General features: G+C 51.9%; 1 protein-coding gene across 1 annotated transcript in view; it reads left to right on the top strand.

Annotated features, from left to right (window-relative positions):
• Window positions 1-1,555: 1,555 nt before the first annotated feature.
• EPHA8 (EPH receptor A8) overlaps window positions 1,556-22,203 on the top strand; it is a 56,535-nt gene continuing 35,887 nt past the window's right edge. The window contains exons 1-2 of the mRNA XM_014881656.2: window positions 1,556-1,758; window positions 14,166-14,230. Coding sequence (XP_014737142.2) covers window positions 1,674-1,758; window positions 14,166-14,230 — 150 coding nt within the window. The 5' untranslated portion in view covers window positions 1,556-1,673. The remainder of the gene's footprint in view (window positions 1,759-14,165; window positions 14,231-22,203) is intronic.

Here is a 22,203-nt window from a genome sequence, read left to right on the forward strand (position 1 = left end):
GCTGCAGGGGTGCAACTACTGTGGCATCATCTGGGGCTTCTTGGTGGCTTGCTGTGATTTTGGAGACCATCAGTAGCAAAGGTCACTGTGTGGCTGCACCCCCATCCAACAGCGCTGCTCAGGCTCTGCCAGCTGCCTTGGGAACGTCTGGTGTGTTCCTGAGCCCCAGCTGTGCCCCTGCCTCAGCCTCTCTGCAAGCCCATCCTGTGATCCCTCTGATGACAGGATCTCTCCAGCACTGTCTCTGGACCTACGGCTTCCCAGGCAGGCAGGGGGAAAATCCCGGAGGGACCCGAGGCTCTGTGCTGTTCCCAGGTCCTGGTGATGAGTGGTGCAGACATGTCCCTGCAGGTACAGTCCTCAGCCCTGCTGAATGAGGAATTGTTGCCACTGCGTGCTGGGAGTTGGGCAGGGAGCTCCTCTCACTCCTCCAGGCAGAAAGCTGCTGGTAGCACCGTGGGGTGTCCCTGTTCGGGGTTTAGCATCTCCAGGGAACACACAGAGTGGAATGGAGGGTGTGCAGCACCCCCTCTCCCTCCCTGTCCCCACTGAGCAAGCCTGGGATGAGCTTTTTCCAAGGGATGGCCTGACAAACAGAGAGAGGTGCCTATCCTGCCATGTGTGCCTTGTCCCAGGGCAGTTCCTGGGGCAGGGCAGAGCTGCAGCCACAATTCACTGGCCACGAGTGCATGGAGGAGTGAATAAGTCACTGCACGTGGTGTAGAGGGGAGTCAGCATCTGTGGTAACCACGGGCAGGTATTAATGATTGTTCAGCATTTAGATGGGGAAGCAGTAGTGGCTGTAGGGGGTCTGTTGACAGCTGTCGAGTGTTTAATGCTGAGCAAGGTACTCACCTGGCTCGGCGATTCTGGTGGCTCCAAGCAGGAGGGATGCAGAGGCTGTGGGAAGGATGCTTTGTTTTTCCAAGTAACCCCAGGCCCCTGTGACAGGACACCCTTGCCCAGTGCCCAGCCTTTCTGCCTTGGCACAACTGCCAAACTGCTTTGGGAAGGGCTGACCCTCTGCCAGGTGACAACGTGGCAGTGGACAGGGTGCTGTGAGCCCTGGCTGTGCTGTCCCCTGCTCCCACTGCCACAGGTCAGTCAACTGAGCAGAGAGTCTCTCCCAGAACGATGTGCCATGGGAAGCATCGGGATGGGGGTGTCTTATTTGTCTCCTTCAGCCATGCAAGGGGAGCAGTGACAAGGGGTTTTCCTCTCCGTGCACACCGGGAGGGACAGCTAACCCCATCCCGTTCACACCTGACCCCGACCGAGCGCACGGCTCCAAGTTTCCCTCTGTCCGCAGCCGCTGAGAGCAGCGGAGCGGGATGGGGGGCACAGGATGCACTGGGGACGGCCGGAGCTTCCCGAGGCTGGGGGAAAGAAGGGAGTGGGGCAGCCCGAGCCCCGAAGCTGGGTCTGGGTCCAGCAGAGCGCGAGTGGTGCGGAGAGGGGGGCTCGCTGCAGAGCCCACCCAGCCCATTGGATGCGAGCAGTGACGGGCAGGCTGCTCCCTCCCTGCTCGCCGCCCGTGTGCTGCCAGCAATGTGCGCAAAGTGCCTTTGCTTTAGCCGGCCGCTGCCGGAGCTCTGGGCTGAGGTAGCTCGCTCGCAGACGTGCTGGGACAGCCGAGGTGGCCCTGTCCTGCGGCTGGTGGCCCCCGCCGGACCATGGCATGGGCACAGGGGGATCTGACATCCTCGCTTTCCATCGTCATCAGCCTGGCTGCCTGCCTGTCGGCCGCCACCAGCGAAGGTAGGAGCCGGGTGGCCCTGGAGTGTCGGGGCAGTGTTGGGGGCACCCTTGGGATCGCTGTGGCTGCTCGGATGTGTCTACCTGGGCTTAGCCCTGCCGGGCTTTGCTTCTCCGTGCTCCCAGGGGAGCGCAGCTCCAGGCTCCTGCCTGCCTGAGTTTGCTAATCCTGGAGCTTTTGCACCAGAGGCAAAACTTCGGAGCTGGTCAGGAGAACCAGACTCTGCAGCAGTAGCGGCAGCTCTGCCTCCCTGCCCTGCCCTGCTCTGCTGCAGCATGCAGGGGTGGCTGCAGAGGGGACAGGGACACCGGCACCAGCTCAGCCCTGGCGATCCCGGCCCCGGAGCCGTGCGCGATGGCCGAGCGGCGTGGGCTGAGATGGAGCGGCTGGGTGGGCACAGCAAGGTGTGAGAGGATCAGGGGAGCCGGAAAGGGCACTCAGGTGGGAAACTTCTCGTGAAAGAAAGGGCTGGAAAGTTCTGAAGTGGGAAGCAGGGATGCAGCTGAGGATCCTGTCCGGACATCTTGGTGTCAGCCACGTCAGGCCTGTTCTCTCCAGCCGGCCGCTCTGCCCTGCTGCCGGCTCCCTCATCCCTTGTCTGCATCCCTACCCCGGGATCTCGGGCCCCCCTCGGTGTCGGCAGTGCTGCTCCTGCTCCTGCCACCCACCCCTCGCCTGTCTCCTGTGTGCTGGCAGCGGCAGCGCGGCTGCTTCCCAGGGCTGCTGATCTCCATCGCCAGCCCTGCCGCTCCCCAGCGTGTCCTTGGCACCGGCAGCAGCATCCTTCCTCCCTTCTGCCGTGCTTGAGAGCCATGGCCAGCACAGCTCAGCCTCTGCAGCGAGCCCCGGGGCCGCTGTCCCTGCCCCGTGGAGGCCGTGGCATCTCTCCCTCCTCCTGCCCCTGCATCTCTGCCATCCTTCCATCCCGCCGAGGCCCAAGGGCTGCCACCGCTGCGCCTCGTGCACCCTGCTGGGCTGGGTCCTTGTGCTTACTGCCTTCGTCCAACACCCACCAGCATCTTCCTCACTTCTGTTCCCAATTTCCAGCTATTTGCTGGTCCTGACCCTGTTTTCTGCCCCATGCCGACTTCCCGGCCCTCTTCCTGCTCCTTTTCCCATCTGCTTTGCTGCCCGTGCGGGGGGATGCATTGGGGTCTCGCTGCTGTGAGGGTGCAGAATGGGGCACCCCGACACTCCCAGCCCTTGTTTGGTGCTTGCTCTGGGATGCAGTAGCCGCCCTTTGCCCCATGCCCCGGGCAGGGTGTGGTGCAGGATGCTGCACCGGGCTCTCAGTGCTGCAGCCCCGCAAAGCCAAAGAGCCCTGCCTGGGTTTGGTGAGCCTGGGCATTGACAAGGGAGGCCTTTTCTGTCCTCTGTGGAGGAGATCACTGGGTGCTGGGTTGGGTTTTGGGGTGCCTGCATTGACAGCTAGCCTATTGCCAGCTGGGAGAGACGTGGCTTCCCCGCTTTTTATTGGAAAAGAAAGCTCTCCTCCATCACAGCCTTGGTCAGGGGGCTGCACAGAGCTGGGGCAAACCAAGCAGGCTGGATTAGACCAGGCAGGAGTGGCACCAAGAAAAGGTGTGGGAGCCTGCAGAAAGCTGCTGCTGCTCCATGCCCCATCACGATGATGCTCACGGCCCCGCGGATCCTGGGGCTCTGCTGTGCCCTGGCACCCAGTGCCAGCCGTGTCCCCAACGTGAGCGGTGGCACTGGGATGTTCCCGGTGTCCCTGGTGCTGGGATGGGCTGGGAGCAGCACCCAGGCTGGGCTGGGCTGTGGTGCCAGTCACTGAGCACCCTGGCACGGGATGGGACCGGGAATGTGCCAGGCTGTGCCAGCCTTGGCTGCCCCGTTCCCGGGGCGTGTGGTGGCCACGGGCACGGTGTGAAGGTGTGTCCTGGCTGCCCAGCACCTCTGCTGCCACTGCCTCTCTGTGCCCTGCATTTCCCAGCGCTGGTTTGGGAACTGCCAGGTAGAAAATTACAACCGCAAAGCGAATTTGAGGCCAGGGCGAGCTGCACTCTGCGTGCGTGCATTGGGACGCTGTTGGGTTATAAAAAAATGTATTAACCAAAAAAACCAACTTCAACCTCTGGTTTTTTTCTTTCCAAGAGCTCCCAGTGCCTTTCTCTTTCCTGAAATATTGGTTCCAAGAAGTTTTAAGCTTATATTTTTCATTCCTTTCAGTCTTGTGTGCAGGCGTGCCCGAGAAATAGGAGGAAAAGGGAATCGCCATTCCATGGGAAATCCCCCATTTCAGCGCAGCAGCCATTGCGAAATGCATTGAAAGCCAAAACTCAGACTTTTTCTTTTTTTAAAGAGGGGTAAAAATTTGCAGGATGTGGAAGATTTTTTATTTGGAGCACTGAAAAAAGAATTGTCTGAAATTATTAAATTAATTATTAAATTAGAGCAGGGAGGTAGAAAAGTTATTTTCAATAATATGAAGTAAGAGAGACTAAAAATATTTACACTTATTATTATTAAAATATTGCACTTATTATTGCACTTATTATTATTATTGCAGACCGAGTTGCATAGGTAAAAATATTGAAGCGGATATTTTATATCTTTTATATATTTTATATATTTTAATTTTTATATATTTTTATATATTATATTTTATATATTTGATAATTAAATATTTTTATATTTTATATTTTATTTTTTATTTTTTATTTTTTATTTTTTATTTTTTATTTTTTATTTTAATTTGTTATTTTAATTTTTATTTTTATTTTAAATTTTAGCACAAATTGAAGCTGAATAATAATATACGATATATCTTTGTTAAATTGAAAGAAAATCAGACGAGCAGAAATTACCGCATTTGGAGCTCGGGTGGGGGGTAACAAAATCGTATTTTCTGTCAAAAAATGGCACTTCAAACGCTGCTGCTGGGGGTCTGCCCGCTCCCAGGTGATGGCCCCAGCTCTGCCCTCTGTCCATGAGATGGGTGAGCATCCTCCCCATCACAGCACGGTGAGCTTGGAGGGATCCATGTGGGGACTTGGTGAAGCAGGGAAGGGAAATTTGGGGACATTTCCCCAGCGTTTTGGGGCAGTGAGGCGAACGGCAGGTGATGGGGTGATGTCCAGGGCAGGATGCAGAGCCCATGAGGGGATGCTCATCTTTTCCCTGTACCACGCTCTGGGGTTTTGTTCCTCCACTCAACAGCGATGGGGGAAAGCACCAGAACCCTTGGGAAAACCCTTGGCTGCAGTGGGGAACCACAGGAAGGGTTCACGGGGTCCCCCCGCTAATCTCTCATTGTAATCTCATTAATTGCCTCTCTGCTCAAACGGAAAAAAAAGGTGAAAACTAATCTGCATGTTTATTCAGTGCTCCTTGCCTACTTCTCTGCAGCGATGCCGAAGTCGGGGCTGCGGGAGGAGCGAGGCACTGGAAGGGAGAGGAAATCGCCTTTTCCGTTTTAAAAAGGCTGGGGGGGTGTGTGTTCCCCGCAAGGACACGAAACAAGAGCCTTTAATCTTGTGGACTTTTGGTGATGGAGGATGGAGAAGCTTTGGTTTAAACCAGGGAGCTGATTTAAGCTACATTAGTGAAAAAAAATAAAAAATTGGGGGGTTTAATTTTTTGATTGCTCCCCAAATGCTGATATAAAGCAAATATTTGCATAATTTTAGGTAGGCTTACGGGGTTATGTTTCTGGTGGCATCTTCGTTTCCATCCCTCTTGTATTAATAGCTTATAAAACTTCTGGAAAATCAGCCTCCAAAATTTGCAGAAAAATAACACACCTGCGCACAAAACACACCTACTTTAGCAGGTTTTTTTTTCATTCTCCTTGAATTCTCGTTTCCTGAAATTGCAAGGAGTTGTTTCCAGTGACAATAAATAAGCGCCCATTTTGGTGATGGTGGAAATGGATCTGACGAAGCCAAATTTAAGTACAACTGAAAACCCGATGAATTGCTTCAGGGAGGAAAAAAATCCTTTTTTTTTTTTTTTTTTTTTTGTTTGTTTGTTTGTTTGTTTGTCTGTTTGGTTTTTTTGGTTTTTTTCAATTGCTGAAAGATGGTTAGCAAAATATTTTACTGAAAAAACCGCAAACAAACAAAATAAAACAAGACAAAAAAACCCCCCAAACAAACCAGCAGTGAACCCCAGCTCCCAAAGATGCTCAGGAAGGGTGGAAGCTCATCCCACACATCCCTGGCAGGACTTGGGGGAGCGCTGGTTTCATGGAGCCATCCTGACACCTCTGCTCTTTGTTCTGTGTTTTGCCTGTCCCTGCTGGCCTCACTGGCAGCCTTTGGTGCTGCCTTTATCTCCAGGGGCACATCCATTCATATGATAACTCTATTCATACCCTGACAGTTTTTGATAGTTCATTCTTCTAGCCCAGCCTGTTTGCCTGGCCAACACTCAAAATGATTCCTCTGTCACAGAGATGATTAACCCCTTCAGCCTGGCCAGTCCCGAAGGGAGAGGTTTGATAATGAACTTGTGTTACCTAAAAATGACACAAAACTCCCCCTGTCCATCCTGCCCGTGTCGATGCGTGGTGCTCGGTGTCATAAACAACTGTGGATTGTTGTTTAAACAATTGAAGGGTGGAACTCCTTAATGGATCAGAGGCAGGCACGCCAATAAAGCCTAATGAAGTGTGTTTGGCCCAGGGATAGTGTCCACAGAAGTGTTTGTTGTTTATCTGAAGACATTGGTAGTGCTGCTTTTAATAATCCCTTCCAAGGGCTCGTCAGCCCCAGCCTTTAAAAATCAGGCTCCTCTTTCCTTAATACAAATTTCCCTGGCTTCACCTTCCAGCCATTTGTTCTTGTTAGGCTTTTCCTGCAGGATTAAAGAGCTCATATTTTTCGGCTGTGAAAGTGGTAAATTCAACCTGTTCATCTTGCAGCCAGTGGGCACGAGCAGGCTGAGCTCTGCAAGGTTCCCTTCTGTGATTTTTCTTTACCTCCAGCCCTGGTTATCATGGTTATGCCTGTGATATCTTCAGCTCTAGGTCTAGTTTCTCGTATTTAAAATGCTTATTTAACCACATTAGTGAGTGGTAACAGTGCTGGCTGCAGCTGGATAGATGAGCTCCATCCCAGCATCAACATGTCACAAGTTCCTGGGTCTTTCCTTGGATGAAATACCTTCTGTGTTATGCACCTTCCATGCAATTATTAAGGACTTCTGTGATATTTAATTACCAGCGGTATGAGATATTCAGCCTGTCCCCTCAAACACGGTTAGTATTGGTATTTTTGTCTGTGAAAATGTTCAATTTTAGAAAGCTATTTTTAAGAGAGCAAAGGCAAAAGCCTTTAAAAGAAATTATCTTGCTTTAAAAATGTCACCAGGGTACAAACAGCTCAGCACAGTTTAGGGTGGCCAACTGGCGTGAGAGCAAAGATATCCTCAGAGAAATTAGGGAAAAAGCATCCGACAGCCTGAGAAACTGCCATGCAAAGCCCCTCCAGATAATCCAGATAAGCGAGCACATTTATAAACCCCATGTTTCCCTAGTGAGGATTCCAGAGAGGATAACACTGAAAGCTTTGCCAGCACTGCTGGGATGGGTGGGAATGGCAGAGTGGCATTTTCAGGGTGCTGCAGGGTTTGCCTTGGCTCTGATACGGGCACAGATCTCCAGTGCCAGGTGTGCCTGAGTCACTCCGGGTGGCACGGGAAGTGTGGGATAAGAAATCTCCCAAATCCCTGACAGCAGCTTACAGGTGGGGATTGAAATTCGCTGGGAAAAGGACTTGGAGCAGTGTTAGCAGCTTACCTGGCATGAATGTCCAAAAAATGCAGCAGAGGTTGGAAAGCTTGGTGACTAAAAGTGAAAATGCATTTGTGTCTATTTTATTATACCCAACAGATGTGGGAAAAGAGAAGAGGGAGTCAGGACCAGTGTGAGGACACTGGGACAAACCCCCCAGGACACAGGTCCCGTTTGGTGGAGTCTGTACCACAGAGGTGTTGCTGACTGCAAGCAGAGGACATTCCTTTTGTGCTGGAAAACGTTTGTGTCATTTTTAAAGGCTGTCATGATGCTGCTTTACTGGTACCATGAGGTGTTCAGGTTGTCCCTGGGATGTCCCCATTCAGGTTCAGGTCCATTACCTGCTCCTCGAGCTTCTGGCTCTGGGGACAGAGGTCAGGGATGCCAGGAGCTGCCCTTGGGTGGTGTGGGGGTTGATAGGGTGTGTTCTCACAGGGCTGTAGCCAGATGAGAGATCAAGGAGTGGCTGTGCCAGGCTGGGCTCCTCTCTGCTGAAGGACAGGGCTGTGTCCTTATGCTGTCCCTCGGGTTGGGGACATCGTGGTAGAAGAGACTCGTGTGACTCCCAGATGGCCAAATCCAGACCTGGGGGTACAGCTGTGCCTCCCCCAAGGGCCACAGGGACCCCAGTGCACCTTCCCCAGCCTCACCACAGTCCTGCTTCTTCCCCTGCTCACATTGGATGTTTCCACGGAATTTCTTGAATCCCTGACCTTTCTTGCCCCCCATCCCCAGAGCCTTCCCACCTCCTCCTCTGGCTTCTGTCCTGAATTCCAATGAGCCCAGTCCCCCCTGGAGCCTGAAATAATTCCTTTCCCACTCTCTGTGGGAGCAGGGACATGGCAGAGTGGGCTCACCCTCACTCTGAGCCCTGGCCAGCCCCTCACAGCTATCCCTGAGCCCTGGCACAGCCCGGGGGGTTCTGACATTTCCAGTTTCAGCTTGCACTGGATCCAGTGAGTGCTGCAGTGCTGGGCTGGGCACCCGTACTGGGAATGGGTGCACACCCGTACTGGGAATGGGTGCACACCTGTACTGGGAATGGGTGCACACCTGTACTGGGACATACACCCGTACTGGGAATGGGTGCACACCCGTACTGGGGATGGGTGCACACCTGTACTGGGAATGGGTGCACACCTGTACTGGGAATGGGTGCACACCTGTACTGGGACATACCCCAGTACTTTCACACCTGCCCACTGATGAGTATTTTTTTGGGTCTCCCACACCAGCATGCCCAGTTCTCCCAGTCTGTCTCACTGCACACAAGCATTGGGAGTCTCACAGTGAGCAGGAAACATGACCATTTTACATCTCGATTTTCTCACCTGTAGTTTTGAGAGGGAACATCTTTTTGTTGTTTGGCTTTTGATGTGCTTCTTTTTTTTTCTTTTTTTTTTTTTTTCTGTGAAGAAAAAAACTGCCCTATAATTTCAAGGTTTTTAGCCTTAGAAATACTTTATTCAGGGTGTTTTGTTTTGTTTTGTTTCATTTTTTGCATTATTTCACAACACCTCAGTCCTACCACAGGTTATGCTCTTGCACTGCACATTATCTTACATGATATCACGCAGGGGCTGGAAGGATCAGGTTGATAATTTTATTTTTAAAACCTGAACTGAGGCTTTCTGTTAGCACTGATTGAACAAACAAGCTTTCTTCCTACATCAAAGTATTTCCTGCTCTGGGTATAGTGAAAAGGGGTGACCCTCTGGGCAGTCCTTATGGGCATTGCAGCTCCTGATGCATTACAAAATGATATAAAATTAAATACAGAAAGTTCACAGCAACAATCTGGAGGTCTGAGAAGAAATCCTGAAATGGGAATTAGGGCACAGCGAAAAAGCAGCACTGCTTTCGTTTGAAAACGTTTCTTTATAGCTTGTTTTTTTTTGGTTGTTTTTGTTGGTGGGGTTTTTTTTTCTTCTTTTGGTCGGTTGGTATTTTTCTTCTATGATTTGTTTTTGCCTTTTTTTGGTTTTATTTTGTTTTGCTTTGTTTTCCAGCCTGATTCTGACATTTCCAGAAGTATGGAAATCCAAAATTCCTGCCAGATTTGATATTTCCTGGCTCTACCTGCAGTGCTTTTCTAAACTCCTCCTTTGGGCAGCCAGTGGGTACCGAGGGCAGCTCCATCCCCTCTGCTGCTGGACAAATCAGATGCTGGTCTGGCAGAGCAGTCACCCACTGCTGACCTGGATCCGTGGGGAACATCCCTGCAAAGGAAAGGGGAGAGCTGAGCTGCCCTCCAGCCATGCTGCTCCTCCCTCCGAGCCCCACCCGGGGAATAAATGGCTATTTCTCGTTCTTTAAACATAAATACTGTCCCAGGGATCAGGAGGGTGAAAGTGAAGCTTCCCATCCTGTCCTATTGCCACGTTCCAGTGCCGTAAGACACGACTTTGTGTCTCAGCTCTGCCTCCGCAGTTGGAAAGGTCGCAGCAGCCTATTCATCCAGCCCTTGGATTAAAGGGTGGGACACAAATAACTGACCCACCCTGGCCCCACCTGCCCCTTCCAAGTTCTGCCCCAGATTACGATAAATGAGTGCTGGCTCTTGTTCCCCTCCCCTCGCTGCCCCTCTCCCAGACTCTCCTCCCTCTGTGGATAACCCTCCGTGTGTCATTCCCCCACGAAGAGGGGCTGTGGGGCTGCTGTGGGGCTGCTGTGGGGCTGCTGTGGGCTCTGCAGACCTGCTTGGAGCTGTGGGGCTGAGCCTGCTGCTCTTTGGGTAGCGGGGAGCAGCCAAACTGTGCTGGTAAGAGTTTAATTATCCATGCAAGAGGCGTTGCTGCATGGGGCGAGCCTTGCTGTGAATCTTGGGAGGCTTTGAAGTTGTGATGGAGAGGAACTGAAGCCCAAGGGAACAGGGCTGCTCCCACTGACCCTTCCTCCCCACGCCTGTGCTACAAAGCCCCTGCCTAAGAGGGAGATGGTGGAGTAATTAGAGGAAGGACCACAGTGGGTTAACAATTAGTGAGGGTGCTCAGAGCCCTCTTTGGTCCCCCACTGTTCTTCCAGAGAAGGGCTGGGACTCAGCACATCCACCAGTGTCACCCCCAGGCTTGTTTCAGCACCCCACCATGAACCTGGGGTGGGCTGGGGATGCACAGGCTCCCCCGGATACCACGAGCCCATTCCTGAGCCTGGGATGCTTGGGTGGGAGAGCCCAAGGTGCTCCCACATCTGTTTGTAGGGATGCAACACATCCCTGCAGGAGCTGTGCCACCAGTGCAAGTGTTGGGAAGGCACTCGCTCTTTACAGATTATATAGATATAGATTATAGATATAGATACAGATATAGATATAGATTAAATATAGATATAGAGATATAGATATATGGATATAGATATAGATATAGATATAGATATATAGCTATAGATACAGATACAGATATAGATATAGATATATAGATATAAATATATAGATATAGATACAGATATAGATATGATACAGAGAGATATATATCTATATATGTATCTATATAGTTATATAGATATTTATATCAATGTCTATATATTAAATATAGATATTGATATAAATATATATATAAAATAGAGATCTACAGATAGAGATACATGGCAAGAGATTTATGGTCCCAAGAAAAACACACATTCTCTGGATGCTAGTCCCAGTCTCAGCTCCCTCGCTCATCCCAAGCAGGGTTTAGAATTCGGTAGATATGGGTATGGAAATGGATACAGCTATAGATCCAAAAATAGAGATATAAATACAATATGCACATACATCATATGCTGATTTGCACACTCCTGCCTAGTCTGTATCTGTGAGGCTGCAGTGTGCACTACTCATGCACCATCACACCGTGCAGCAGGAGGGTCTGCCTTCCGTGAGCCTCTGTGTGCAGACCCCAGTTGTGCTGGGAAACGACCTGCTCCTCCTAGGTGCTTACATCTGAACGGGCAATCAGGCTTGACAGCTTTTCCACCAGGGCGAGAATTTCCCCTGACACCTCCTGGTGTTTTGGCTCAATACGCCGAGGCAAGGCCAAGGCACAGAATAGGGAAACGACAAAATGGTGCTAAGGGAAACAAAATGGAGCTCAGGCTTTGAGACTGATACGTGCAGACAGTCCATAGCATCAAAGAGAATTGCCCAGCTGTAGGAGAGAGGTCTCCCAAACCAGCATATTTTCTGTAAAAAAACGTTTCAGCTGAAAGGGGTCCTTTGTGGTGGTCCTGCTCACCCTGCAGCATCGAAGGCGAGCTCTGAGCATCACCCCTGGAGGAGCAGCTCAGCCAGGAGCTCACCTGCATGGGGACCTGTCACATGAGGTGTGGCAGGTTCCCTTCAGAGCCAGGCTGTAAGCTGGGCTGTAACCAGCTGGGTTTTGGGAGAGTGTTGGTGTCCCCACATCAGAGCATGTCACAGTGCTGCTGGGTGGACACTGGGGTCCACAGGGGCGTGTGCTGTCCCAGGAGTGAACAGGAGCTCTCAGACACTCAGTGCCTTTGTGTTTGTGCACTGCTTAAAACACAGGGCTCTGTGCACTTGGCTGAAGTGAGGGAATAAAAGAAACTTATCCCTCTTCCTGCAAACAGGAATCTGACCACGGCTGGGATGCAAACTGATGTAAGTTGTCTGGGAACCAAAGCAACTGAAAGGAGAAGAGTCCTTCAGACGTGTCTGTGAGACTGGGTGATGAGCACACGGTCAGGGTGGTGGGATAGGGTGTAACAAGCTGGCTGCAGGTCCCACACACCGCTGGCAGAGGGATGTGGGGTACAGCACACAACGTGCCCTCAGCATCATTGCCCACATTGCAATGCTCCTGCTGGACCCCAGCCCGTGCAGGCTCCTCCTGCTGCCTGCAGAGCATTGCTGAGCATCCCAGCGTGGGAAAGAGGGTGCAGGGACCACGGTGGGGGGGAGAGAGGGTCTGTGAAGGCTGTCCCCTCCCTGCAACCTGCCTGCTGAGGGTCACTGGGACTGTGCTCCTGCACTGTGAACAGGGAAACTCCCAAGCCTGGGCTCCTGCTGGGTGAATTACCCAGGGAAAATAGGCAGAAAATCTTCAGATTAACAATAACAAATAAAAATGGATTTGAGATCTCCGAGGTAATTACTGCGTGCTGAGGGCAAGGGGCCTCTTTAGCAGTGGGAGCAGCGCCGTGCAGGGAGTGGAGGGGCTTGGCCTGCTGTTGGGCCAATGGAACCACACAAGAAACCCTGGAAATTCTTTCAAATTGTTCTGCTAACATTAATAAATGCCTCAAAAGCTCCTAATCTGCTCTGTCAGGAGCATGACGTCCGGGTGTTTCACAGCCAGCTCACGTCTCTGCTCCTCTCTCCCCCCCTCTCCTTCCCTGCCTGGTAATAGTAAATGAAAGTGGCACCCGTTCCTGGGGCTATGGGGATCAGCCTCACGCTGAGCTCTGCCAGGACTGGAGCTGCTGTCCTGATTTGCCCTGTCCCTGATGTGACAAGCTGGTCCTGGCCACAAGACCACGGTCTCCCCTGAGCCCAGGGACCAGCCCAGCCCTGGTGCCACAGGGATGCTGTGACAAGGTGCCTCCAGGTCCAGTGTGGTGCTCCTCAAGGGTGAGGAAAGGCAGCCAGCAAGGATGAAACCTCCTGAGGCAGTGACCTCACTGGGTGGCTTCAGGATAAAGGGAATGGGGGAAGCTGGAGGCACTGGGGGTCCCTGTGGGAGCCTGGTGCTCTGGGGGGGTCTTGAGGCATCAGGGTCCTGGTGCCCACTGCACTCATTCCCAAGGGTAAGGGCACCTTGCTGCCAGGCTCCCACAAGCCTCCATCCCTCTGGAATCTGCACCATGGAGCTGGGGCTTGGGCCCCTTCCCCTGGTGCTGAGGGTTCTCAGGCAAGGCAGGGCTCTCCTGTGCCTGGTGCTGTGGGATCTGGGCCTGGGGCTCAGATGGTTCGAAGGCAGCAGTGCTGTGGCATCCTGCTTTCCTCCACTGCTGCCCCTGCTCGGGTTTCCACAGGAAGCTTCTGAGCACGTTGGAAAGCATCCTCTCCTCTCCCCCCACACAATCTGCTCCCCTCTGCCTGCAGTTTGCCTCTGTCTCCTCTTTAAGCCGGGCTCCAGGTGGTGGCAGGGATTTGGAGGGGTTGGCTTTGATGGACTTGTCCAGTGGGGTGTCAGCCAGGACCGTGGGGAGCCTTTGTGCTGGAGCTGGGCACTGCACTGTGCAATTACAGCAGCTGCTGGAGTGCAGACTTCAAACCAGTGATGCTGGGAGGGAGCTGAGCCTAAAGGGCTTCCAGAGGAGAAGTGTCCAGCTGAGGAATGGTGCTCCAGTTGCATCAGTCTACCCACAGTGGGACTGGTGGACAACCCGATGCTGGGAGTTTGTTTCCACAGCCCTTCCTTGCTTTGCTCCAGCCTGCTGTTTGCAGCCTCCTCTCCTCCCAAAGGTCACACTGCTCTCAGTGCTGGGGCCAGGACTCAACTCTATCCTGAGCCACCAGCTCTGGGGAGCATCACTTGCTGCCATCCCCCAACTCCATACCTGCCCCATATCCAGCCAGGCAGTCCCTGGTGAAAGATTGATGGGTGGGGGGCATTTTCAAGGAAGTGGCACGTGAAGAGGAGTGAGGGATCCTCACTCCTTGGGGATGGGGACAAAGCTTTCTAACACAGCTTTTGCTCCTGTGTTTTCCAGTGAACTTGCTAGACACGTCAACAATCGTGGGAGACTGGGGCTGGATGACTTACCCCTCACACGGGGTAAGTATGAAGTGACTGTGGCACGGGGGACCCCAGTGGGATGGGTCACCAGGGGTCACTGAGGCAGGGGTCAGGGGAGGGACAGGGAATGGACATCTGAGCCCCAGGGCAGTGCTGATGAGACAAACAGACCATGTCTGCTGGGAAAATGCCAGCCTGACAGACTGGCAGAGGGATACAGCTCTTTTGGAAATGCCATTTAACCCTCCATGTCCCCTGGTGGGCACCAAGCTGCCACCAGGTGCTGAACTGGGAAGGGACTCAGGAACTGGGACATGCTAGGAAATGTCTCATTCCTCACTGCACTGGGTGAGCATCGGGGGGAACAGCCCCAAATGACCAGGAGCTCCCAACCAGCTGTAATCCCAGGAACTTCTGTGGGACCTGGGCAAGAGGGGTGAGGGAGCCTTCCCTGTGGATCACATTTATGGGAATGGGGATGCAAACTCAGCCCTGTGCTGTGTCCAGGAGGGATGGCAGGGTGGGACCCCCACATGAGCCTGTCACCTCCACTGCCTGCATCCTTCCCACATGCTCCCTTCACTTGCATTTCCAGGTTTTCCTGCCACAGTAGCTTTCTGGAAATAGTGAGTTTCGGATGTCAGGGTGACCTGGCTGGAAGGATTTTGCTCATTCATTTAGTGAACAGAAACAATCCCATAAATACCCACAGGACCAACTGCAAGGCACAGTGGGGCTTTCTGCAGGCACAAAACGTGCCAAATTGGGGTGCCTACCTGGCTTTTGCTGCTGTGTTGATTTTTCATGTCCATTCTTTTTATCCTCTCTCTGAACTAAACGGTCCTAATCTTTTCAATTCCACCTCCCACAGAAATCTTCCCAGGCCTCTAATAATTTTCATTGATCTGTTGCTTGAGACTTTCAGTCCCTGCACTGCTTGAGCAGGAGTGATCAGAACAGTGAATTCATAATAATGCCAATGATCACATTTCTATCAGACTTTATCATTTATGTAAATATATTAAATCGTTAACTCAGCTCTAATTTTAGCAGTTAGTTGTTGCAATGATGAGTATCCTGGGAATGTAAGAGATTGAGAGGTACAAGGTCAGAGGGGACCGTGGAACTAATGTGATGTGATCTCCTGCATAAATACAGACCTTCAGACCTGTCAATTAATTCAGCTCTCAGAGCAGCCCAGCTTTGAGGAAAAAACATCCTTGGCTGCAAAATTGCTGGTGCTGGTAAATCCTCCAGGTCCTGTGGTGATGCTGTTAACAGCCCCTGTTAAAAACTGATCCCTACGAGGGTTTGCCTGGCTCCAGTCTGCAGCCAGGGACCTTCCTGTGCCTCTGCCTGGGTGAGGCAGATGCTGTCCTCCTCCTGGCTGTCCTTGGCTGTCACTGCTGTCCTGTCACTAATCAGCTGTCATCTCATCCCAGCCCTGCTGCCAAATCCTGCCATCCTGGAGGAGCCTGACACGCATTCAGGGAATCAGGGACCAGGGCTTCCTCTGCTCCCCTGCAAGGGAGAATGTTTCTGGGATTTTCTGGGAGTCAGGGCTGCTTTCCATTGTCCACATCCAGTGTTCTGTCCTTAATCCCTCCCTGGGCAATTCCTCCCCGTGGTCAGACCATCTGCTGCTCACAGACTGCCCAGGACTCTCCTGGATGACCCCAGGCCCTTGTCCCTGTCAGGAATGCAGGTGGGATCCTTGGCACCACTGAGTGACTTGGGTGAGGATGAATCCCCCTGAGCTGTGCTGGGCAGGACTTTGCACTCCCAAAGCACACAAAAGGGCTGAGCCTAAAGGAGCATCATTCTCACCACACCAGGGACTTGCAGCATCCTGGGCTGGACATTCACAAATCCAGGGATGAATCCAGAGCCCCAGCTGTTGGGAAGGATGAGGATTTGACAGGAAGGTCTCACAGATATGTGTGTATAACAGAAATGTCTGTGAATGTAGAATCTGAAGAAGGAATAGAAATGATAGCAAGTTTTGATATAGAAGAAAAGAATTGCTGAGCCAGTCTGACTGGGTAACTAGAAGGCAAAGAGCAAGTGAGTTGGAAGGGGCTTTTATGACTCTGAGCAAAAGATAAATCCACCTCAAACAAAAGATGGTTTTACCAAGCAAAAGGATTTTACAGGGAAACAAGAAAGCCAGTGTTGCAAGTAGAGAAAAGATCTCAGAATTTTCCACTGCAAGAAAACTGAAAAACAACTTTTAGCTTCAACTGTAACACACTGACCTTTCTTGATTGGAAAAGTGTAACATGAATATGGTAATGTTGGTAGTTATGATAGGCTGTAGGTGATAGTAAAGGTATTGATTGGTTGTCAATGTTTGAAGATGCTCTGCAATGAAAAGTCTAGAATGCATTGAAACCAGAACTAGAGTGGCTTCAGAGAACCCAGAGCTGTGGCTGAAAAGGCTGTGGGCTGGGCTCCTGTCACCCATGGCCTGTGAATTGCTGAATCCTCTGGATACAATAAACAGCATTTTAAAGAGTAATTTGAAGTCCCACATCCCAGCCCATTTGGACTGTCACTGTGACTGTCAGGTCACCACAGGACTGGGAGTCTCAGGGCTTTCTACAGCAGATGCCCAGCACTCCTTCACCAACAGCTCTTGAACACTAGCACATCTGAATTCTCCATATTGTACATCCATATTCTCCATATATTCTCCATTGGTGATGTTTATTAAAAAAATATAATAAATTAATAAATAATATTTATAATTCATTACATAATATATAATACATTAAATAAAATAGTAAGGAAATTTTTAAAAGAGTAAATAATAAATATAATAAAAAATAAAAAGAAATTATAATACTGGATGCCAGAAAAGTAGAAGAAAACCAAAAAGGCAACATTAGGAGCTGTGGAACACCCAACAGCAGAGCCACCTCTTGGCCGTGCTGCTGAGTCCTACAGGACCTTAGGCAGTGGTGGGGTAACTCCACTGTGCACTTCCCCTGTGCTTTTGCCCAAACTGTGGCCCTGTTACTGACAGGATGACCACACACCAGTGTGGAAATGACCCTGAACACCCTCAGCTTTGCATGTCTTCTTCTAGCTGGGTGTTTTAATGGCTCCTCTAAGCACGATTCCTCCTCCATGGGCCATGGTACCACATAATCCAGAAAGCACATCTCATTCCTTTACCCCCTTCAGCTCCAGCTCCTTTCTGAGCAGGGAATTTGCCCTGGGATCTGTTTGCTGTCCCCAGGAGATGGATTGGGGTGTCCCTGGTGTCTCAGGGGAGCTGGGGTACAATTCCTGCTCTCAGTGCCAGTGGTTTGGCTCTGAGCAGATGCTCCCAAGCAGCCCCTCCAGTGCAGCTCAGGCACAGAGTGGGAGATCTGGTGTGACCCCTGCACTAAGGAAGGAGCTCCCTTTGCTCTGGCTGTTCCTGGGGCTGTCCCTGCCCACTGCCCCCTTGGAAGGCCTGGGCTGGGGTTGTATAGAGGCACTGTGAAGCCAGATTTTTATTGAGGTCATTTATTTTTGCTGCCATTTCCTTAATTTAGATACTCTAGATGAAAGATTGGTGGCAGTGCCCCATCTCTGCTGCCTGCTCCATCCATGGGCAGACACAGACAGCATCCTCCTGCCAAGGGGCAGCTCTGCTGGCTGAAGTCATGTTCATTTTGCTTTACCCACATCTCCATTCCCCCCAGGGCCACCACAGGGGTGACAGTAGGAGCTGGGTAGCTCTGCCTGGGTCTTTTCATGGCACTAAGCACACAGAGCCTTAGGCCCCAGCCTGAGCCTTCAGGAGGGGACTTGTGTCTGCTGGCTCACTGCCTATGGCACCGGCAGGTGCTGTCACACCTGGGCATCCAGAGGAAAGGCTGCAGCCTCAGAGGTTTCTTCCTCTGGCTGGGAGATCCCAGAGCTGCCTGCACAGCCAGGGCAGAACTGGACAGGTACCACTTGCAAAGTCCTGAATTTCCATCCCACCTGTGGGCAAGGTGAGCTTCCCTCACTGGGAGGTCACTTCCCACTCTGGGTTTGCCATGGCCAGCAGGAGCAGAGCAGCAGGAGCTGGGAGCAGTGGGCACGGTGAGGGTCAGCAGTGCCGTGAGCCCTGGGGAGTGTCAGGCCATCAGGGAGCCCTGCCTGGCCTGTTTTGACATTTTCTCTTGCCAGACAATTAACTGAGGGGTAATTGGCTGTAATTGCAGCTCAGGGGTTTAATTGCATCCCCCCCTCAGCTCCACCCCAGAGACACGTGCAGGAAGCTGAAGGGTCACCGGGAGCATCCCTGTCCTGCAGGCTGCGGCTCCTCTCAATTAGAACTTCAAAGGGCTCCCAGGAGCTTTGCAGCTCACTCCTTTCCCAGAACAATTCCCTTTGCATTGAAAATTAAACTCTTATCAGTGTGGTCAACCCCTTCCCTTGCTGTGCCTCCTGTATCCCGGTTCTCCCCAGCAAAATGTCCCTTCTGTCCCTTCTCCTTGCTCAGCACCTGACCTGCTGGATCAGAGGGAACCTGCTTGGCCCCTTTGCAAATTGCCTTTCTACTGACTAATTAAAACACTGATGAGATAAGTCAACATATTATTAATAATTATTGTATCATCTACTTTGATTTACAAAGTCAAACAGGAAATTATTTTGTTCAGACACAGGGTGTCTAAGGAGCTTGAATGATGCCTTGCAAGAGCTAATTAGAACGGGAGCACCTTGAGTGCTGGAGGAAAGCCCCCCAGGCTGCCATGACCCCCCCATCCACCCCCACCAGCACCTTCTGGGGTGGCCCCAGAGTTTCCCCCTTGCTGCAGGGGCTGGGCTCAGCCCAGACCAATGCCTGGGCATTGCCACCCAGCATCTGTCACAGAGCCAGGGAATGTGCTGAGCTGGAAGCACCCACAAAGGTCATCAAATCCAGCTCCTGGCCCTGTTCAATCCCCAGCAATCCCACCTGGCACGTTCTGTGTTGGCTTTGTTGGTGGGATCCAGGAAAAACCTTCAGCGGGGTTTGGAGCTCTCCATCCGTTCCCCTTTGCTCCTCACAAAGGGATGTATCCTGAGGCACAGTTAGCCAAGGGAGCTCCTCCCTCACCCTGCAGTACCCTCAGAGAGCACAGACAGGCAGCAGGGTGCTGGTAGCCCCGGCTGAAGGCACAGCCATGGCCACAGGACGCTCTCCCAGCAGTGTTTGTGCACCAGGAATGGGGATGTCAGCCCTGGCACTGAGCTGTTTGCAGAGTCGTGCCCGCACACCAGGGGACTCTTTTTGCCTGGGTCTGGTCCTGCAGCCAACAACCAGTTCATGGCTGGGATGAGCCTCATCTGCCATGGAGCAGGGTCTCCCTTTGCCCCAAGCCCACTCTGTAAAACCCCATCCCCAGTCCCAGCTATTCCACCTCCCTTCAGGTTCATCTCTTCTTCTCAGAGCACCAAGGTACCTTGGGGCTCTCCCATGTGCCCAGGCTCTCTCTCAGTTTGATGTCCTTGCTGTATCTGGTTTCTTTTCCAAGCTGGAGCCTGTACTTGGATCCAGGCAAGTTACAGCTCAAGCTGTGGTGAAATTAATTTTCTCTGAGAAAAAAACATAAATGTGTAGGAACATTGGAAAATAAAGATTTAGACTGGTAATTGAGATAAAAGCTCATCTCCTAGTGCTTGTTCAGTAAATGCTGGGTTATTGCTAATTCCCCAGATGCTGGTCACTACCAGGAGTTAATCACCTGCAGTGAAGCTCAGGGTAGTTAACTGCCTGACAAATCCCTCCTTAGCCCCAGCAGTGACTGATTTCATGGGGATTATCTCCATTAAGGCCTCCCATCTAATGATTTATAGCTGCAATAACAGCCTTGTCTTTTTTCCTCTCCCAGTGACAGTGGTGTGAGGAGGTGCCATGGTATGTTGGGAAGGAAAGTGCAGGATGTCTCAGTGGCCACCACAAAAGCTTTGCTGTGCCAGGCAGACCTGGCATCACTCCTGGAAGCTGTCCCAGGGCTGGGGACACTCCTGCCTTTGCTCTGTAAGGATGGTGGGAGGCTGAGCTGCTGCCCCAGGGGACACAGTCTCTCCTCTGTTCCTCCTCCTTCTCCTCTGCTGTGCCACACAGGCCCTGGGAGACTTATAAGACTTTAGTCAGCTGCCCAGATATCTGCTGTTTGCATCTCTTGCCTTTCATAATCTGGCAAATTTTTTTTTTATAACTGGTGTTGACTTTAATTTAAACTATTAGGCAAACTCCTGAATGCAGATGCAATCACATCATCCCCCAGTGCTTGTGCTCACCACGTTAATTATGATGTCCTCATTTCCATCTCACTGGGGGATCTTATCACACTGGTGGGGCTGAGCTGAGCTTTGGTTCATAAAACCACTTCAGCCCATGAACTGAGAGCCAGCAGTGCCTGGGGTGTGTGTGGTGCCTGTGTTCTTGTGTGGTACCCAGTGTCACAGACATCCCCTCCTGCCCACAGAGCCTGGAACCAAGGTGAAACAGAAAAACCCCTCCAGTAATGGGGATTCCTGAAGCAGGTCCTTCCATCCCCCTTCTGGTACCTAAAAGGGCCTCCAGGAAGGTTGGAGAGGGACTTTTTGTGAGGTTGAGCAGTGATAGAATAAGGGATAATGGCTCTAAGCTGAAGGAGGGTATATTTGGACTGGGTATTGGGAAAAAATTCTTCCCTGTGAGGGTGGTAAGACCCTGGCACAGAGAAGCGGTGGCTGCCCTGTCCCTGGAAGTGCCCAAGGCCAGGTTGGACAGGGCATGGAGCAGCCTGGGACAGTGGAAATTGTCCCTGCCCATGGCAGGGGTTGGAACAAGATGGTCACTTCTACCCCAAACCATTCTTGGATTCTGGGATCCCAAAGGCTCTGCAACTCCTGGGACCCACAGGGTCTGTGGGACCTTAGCCCTGTGACACATTGGGAAGATGAATCTGTGGCATCTGAGCCTCCCTGCCCCATTCTTAGAGCACTTTCCCTGCAGGACAAATGTGGTGATTTGGGCTGGTCCCAGACTGGGATCCCCAGGGACCCTGAGACAGAACTGACAGTGCAGCTGCTCTGCAAAAAACCACCAGGTTTGAAAGTGATGGTGCAGATGCAAACTCTCCACATTCACCCTGGGGTTGGAGCTGTGGCTGATCCTGACTGCTGCTGGTGCTTGGAGGTTGGAATTTATCTGCTGCTCTGTCAGTGGGGAGGATGATCCCAGCTCTGGCACTGCCACACGTGTGTGGGGCCAGGGCAGCAGTGACCTCCATCTCCTCTGCCAAATTTAGGAGAGGAGTGGATGAGCTGGAGCCAGAGCATTTTGGTGCTCACAATAACCTGATCTTCCCCCTGGCAGAGCCTGGTGGAGAGTCCTGAGTGCACAGGCAATGCTGTGGGGAGCTGGGGGACATCCTGGGAGACATCCCTGTCACCCTGTGCATCCTGGGGCATCCCTGTGCATCCTAGGGACATCCCTGTGCATCCTACGGACACTTCTGTCACCTGTGCATCCTGAGGGACATCCTGGGGACATCCCTGTGCATCCTAGGGACACTTCTGTCACCTGTGCATCCTGAGGGACATCCTGGGGACACCCCTGTGCATCCTGGGGACATCCCTGCTCACCCCACAGCTCTGCCCTCACCCTGTGCCTCTCCTCCCGTGCACAGCCCTGCTTCACTTCCCCTGGGAAACTCAGCAGGGAAGAGACAGGAAGCAGATGTTGTGTTAATTTGTGCTCAATTAATTTCGACAGCGACTTCCACCCCTCGGAAGCAGCGCAGCAGTCAGAGCACAGTGGGTGTGGGAGCAGAGCTGCTCTGCTCTGTGTCTCTGTGTGTCTCTGTGTGTGGCTCTGTGTCTCTGTGGGGCTGCACACACTTCCAGCCCCCTGTCCCAGCAGCAGGACATTGTCCTGGCTGTCACAGCACCTTTAAAAAGCTCATCCCTGGGCGTGGGAAGCTGAGGGGTGCTGCCCTCATCCCTCCAGCCAAGCACACGTTTTTGGCTCCAGAAGAACAGAAGTGTTGGATACACCC

Source organism: Sturnus vulgaris, chromosome 25, assembly GCF_052056855.1.
Source record: "Sturnus vulgaris isolate bStuVul1 chromosome 25, bStuVul1.hap1, whole genome shotgun sequence".
NCBI lineage: Eukaryota > Metazoa > Chordata > Aves > Passeriformes > Sturnidae > Sturnus > Sturnus vulgaris.